This window comes from Nannospalax galili, unplaced genomic scaffold, assembly GCF_000622305.1.
Source record: "Nannospalax galili isolate Female #2095 unplaced genomic scaffold, S.galili_v1.0 scaffold137, whole genome shotgun sequence".
Taxonomy (NCBI): domain Eukaryota; kingdom Metazoa; phylum Chordata; class Mammalia; order Rodentia; family Spalacidae; genus Nannospalax; species Nannospalax galili.
In genome coordinates, this window is record NW_008340203.1 from 476,031 (window position 1) to 478,854 (window position 2,824).

Sequence of the window (2,824 nt, forward strand, 5' to 3'; positions counted from 1 at the left end):
CTTATGGGCTTCCAGGATCCCACGAGTCGGCTTAAAGGAGAAAAGCAATCAGCAGACTACAGCTGCGTAGTGGAAAATGTCAGGACCCGAAAGCCTTTCGGACGTGAGTTTCTGGACTGGAAGTCCCTGCTTGAGGTCCTGTCTCCTTTCTTGAGCATTGATGGCTTCGAGTCCCATCCACCATGCTGGAGGTTTGATATTCATGCACAGCAGTTTTCAACTGTGCAAATCACATAGGCTGAACATGGCTCACATGCGCTGCTTGATGTCGAAGCTGTAGAACATGGGTTGCAGGCAAGCCTGGGGGAAAATCAATTTAAACTAAGTTTACCAGGGGAATTTTGGTAAAATGTCATCTCAGAAATATTAAAATTTGCTAAAAAAGAATGTTTGACAGAACAGACTTTGACTTTAGCCTGCTTCGTCTTTGGCCCTAGAATAGCCAGTACTTTGCCCACAACACTGGTGGCTGCTGCATAGTGCTTTTTCTTTATTTTGCCAAATGTCATATTATTCAGGTTTCTAATTTCCCTTTAGTGGAAGACACAAACCAAGAAATACCCCAGCACAAAGTGATATTTATGAAAATGATTATGCTTTAAAACTTCAGAATGTTGTAGAACATTTCACTACTAGAGATTTAGCCTCAGTTGGTTTTTTTCTCTTACATTTTTTACACTTATTTTCTGTCTCTCTGTCTCTCTCTGTTTTTCTGTCTCTCTGTTTCTGTCTCTGTCTCATTGCCCCCCCCCCCGTACATCGGTACATGTGGCGGTCAGAGGACAACTTAGGGAATCACTTTCCTCCTTCCACTGTGTGGTTCCAGGGATCAGACTCAGGTCATCAGTCTGGGCTGCAAGCGCCTTTGCCTGCTGAGCCACCTTGCCCAGCCTTTTCTTCACTTTTTAGAAACCAAGAACCCTTGACACATTAGGGGAGTCAGACCTTGAGGAAACAGGATTCTCCTTTGGGACCCCGGGGATTGCGTAAGAACCGTGGACTTACCTGCTGTCCTCGCTCTCCAGCAGGCCCCGGTACCTGCCGATCTCACATTCCAGTCGGGCCTTGGTGTCCAACAGCACCTCATACTCCTGATTCTGGCGTTCCAGGTCGCAGCGGATCTCTTCCAGCTGGTGCTCCACGCTGTCGATCAGGCACTGCATCTGGGCCAGCTGCGTGCTGTACTGGGCCTCGGTTTCTGCCGCCGTACACTCCAGAGATTCTGTCTGGAGGAGGAAGACCTTGTGAGAGGCCCCCGGGGCAGACCCTCGCTGCTCCCCTTTCCAGCTCTGAGAGCTCCGAGCCTTTGTTTCATTCTACAGACAGTGGTGAAGGCAGAGGGAGGGTGAGTGGGGAAGTGAGTGAACATTTGGGGAGCACTTGACAAGTGTCTGGAAAAATTTTAGGGGCTGCAGATGTGCCAGCTGTCACTTCCACCACCATGACTACTATCATCTAGGACCTACTGGTGTAGCTTAAGGAGGATTGACAACGTTTGGGAGGAAAATTTGAGTTTCAGCACCTGGCAGGGACAATCAGTAATCTTGCTATAAGAGAAGATGATCTGGGGTCAAAACACTTGAAATCATGTTCTGCTTAGAATGGTAGAACCTCCTGGAAATTACTTCTTCTGAGCCTCCATTTTCCTCATCTGTGAAATGAAGTTAGTGAAGCCATCTACAGTGGAGTGTATTGTGCCTGTCCTAGACAAGTGCTCAGCTTCTTCCCTTGGACCCCACATAGCATACACCTTGATGCCTGATAGGACTAGTGCATGTGGCTTTCCCTGTGTAGCGTTCTTGTTGCTTGGGTAGGGAGGAGTATTGTGTTAGTTGTAGGACAAAAACTTGAAAAATGATTTTTTTTGACATGATGATGAGTCTGGAAAATTGTCCATGATTAAAAGAGAATTAAAATCCATGGTCATATTTCAGTGCTGTTAGTTCAGTGGACCCCATTTTGCCAGGGTGTTATGGGATCATGCTCAGGACCAGTCTCTCCCTGGTGAGACCATGCATACTGGTAATCTGTTGCTCTCCTTCCAGTATGGGACAATCATGTACTTGAAGAAAAGCAGGGAAATGTCACCCTGGCCAATTGGAGTCTCAGACCTGATGCACAGCTGTGAGTGTCTCCCTGGAGGTATGCTAAAGGGCGTAGCATCTTTGAGCTTGTTGCCGGCAAAGCTGACCCTGTGTTGGTCTTACGCACCAGGCTTTGCTGCGCCTGGAGCTCAATTTCCAGAGTGTTGGCTGTGCGCTTCAGCTCCAGCATCTCTGTCTGGCATCCCTGCAACTGCTCCGTGCTGGAAAGCTGCTGCTGATTCAGCTCTTCTGTCTGAAACACAGGCCCCATTAGAGGATTTAGGCAAAGCACGCTTGCAGAAGCCTGCCCTTTCCCTGTGGGCACTGACCTGAGCGGCGAACCATTCCTCTGCGTCCCTGCGGTTGTTAGCCAGCACCGTTTCGTACTGACATCGCATCTCATCAAGGACCTTGTTGAGGTCCACAGTGGGAGCCGTGTCCAGCTCCACACTGAGCCGATCTCCAAGCTGATCACGAAGCAAGTTGACCTCCTGAGAATGGGAATGGAGTAAAAATGTCAGAGTGTTGTGCTTTGGGGAAATATCAATGTGACAAAAATAACATCTCATTTTGATTTTGGGCATAGTGGGTAAAAGTCTAAGATTTTGATTCAGATTCTTTTCATTAAATCTCTTTTCATTACTTCTTTTAAAAATATTTTATTATTTTTATTTTATGTGTATGAGTATCTTGACTGCATGTATGTAAGTGTACCTGTTCCCCCCCCCCCCACACACACA

General features: G+C 47.3%; 1 protein-coding gene across 2 annotated transcripts in view; it reads right to left on the reverse strand.

The window, feature by feature from the left end:
* Positions 1 to 200: 200 nt before the first annotated feature.
* Positions 201 to 2,824, reverse strand: part of Krt40 (keratin 40) — a 24,581-nt gene continuing 21,957 nt past the window's right edge. For both annotated transcript variants that reach the window (XM_017798702.1, XM_008835196.1), the window contains 4 exons: positions 2,414 to 2,575; positions 2,212 to 2,337; positions 1,006 to 1,226; positions 201 to 300 (listed from right to left, as the gene is read on the reverse strand). In XM_017798702.1, the coding sequence (XP_017654191.1) occupies positions 201 to 300; positions 1,006 to 1,226; positions 2,212 to 2,337; positions 2,414 to 2,575 (609 nt within the window). The remainder of the gene's footprint in view (positions 301 to 1,005; positions 1,227 to 2,211; positions 2,338 to 2,413; positions 2,576 to 2,824) is intronic.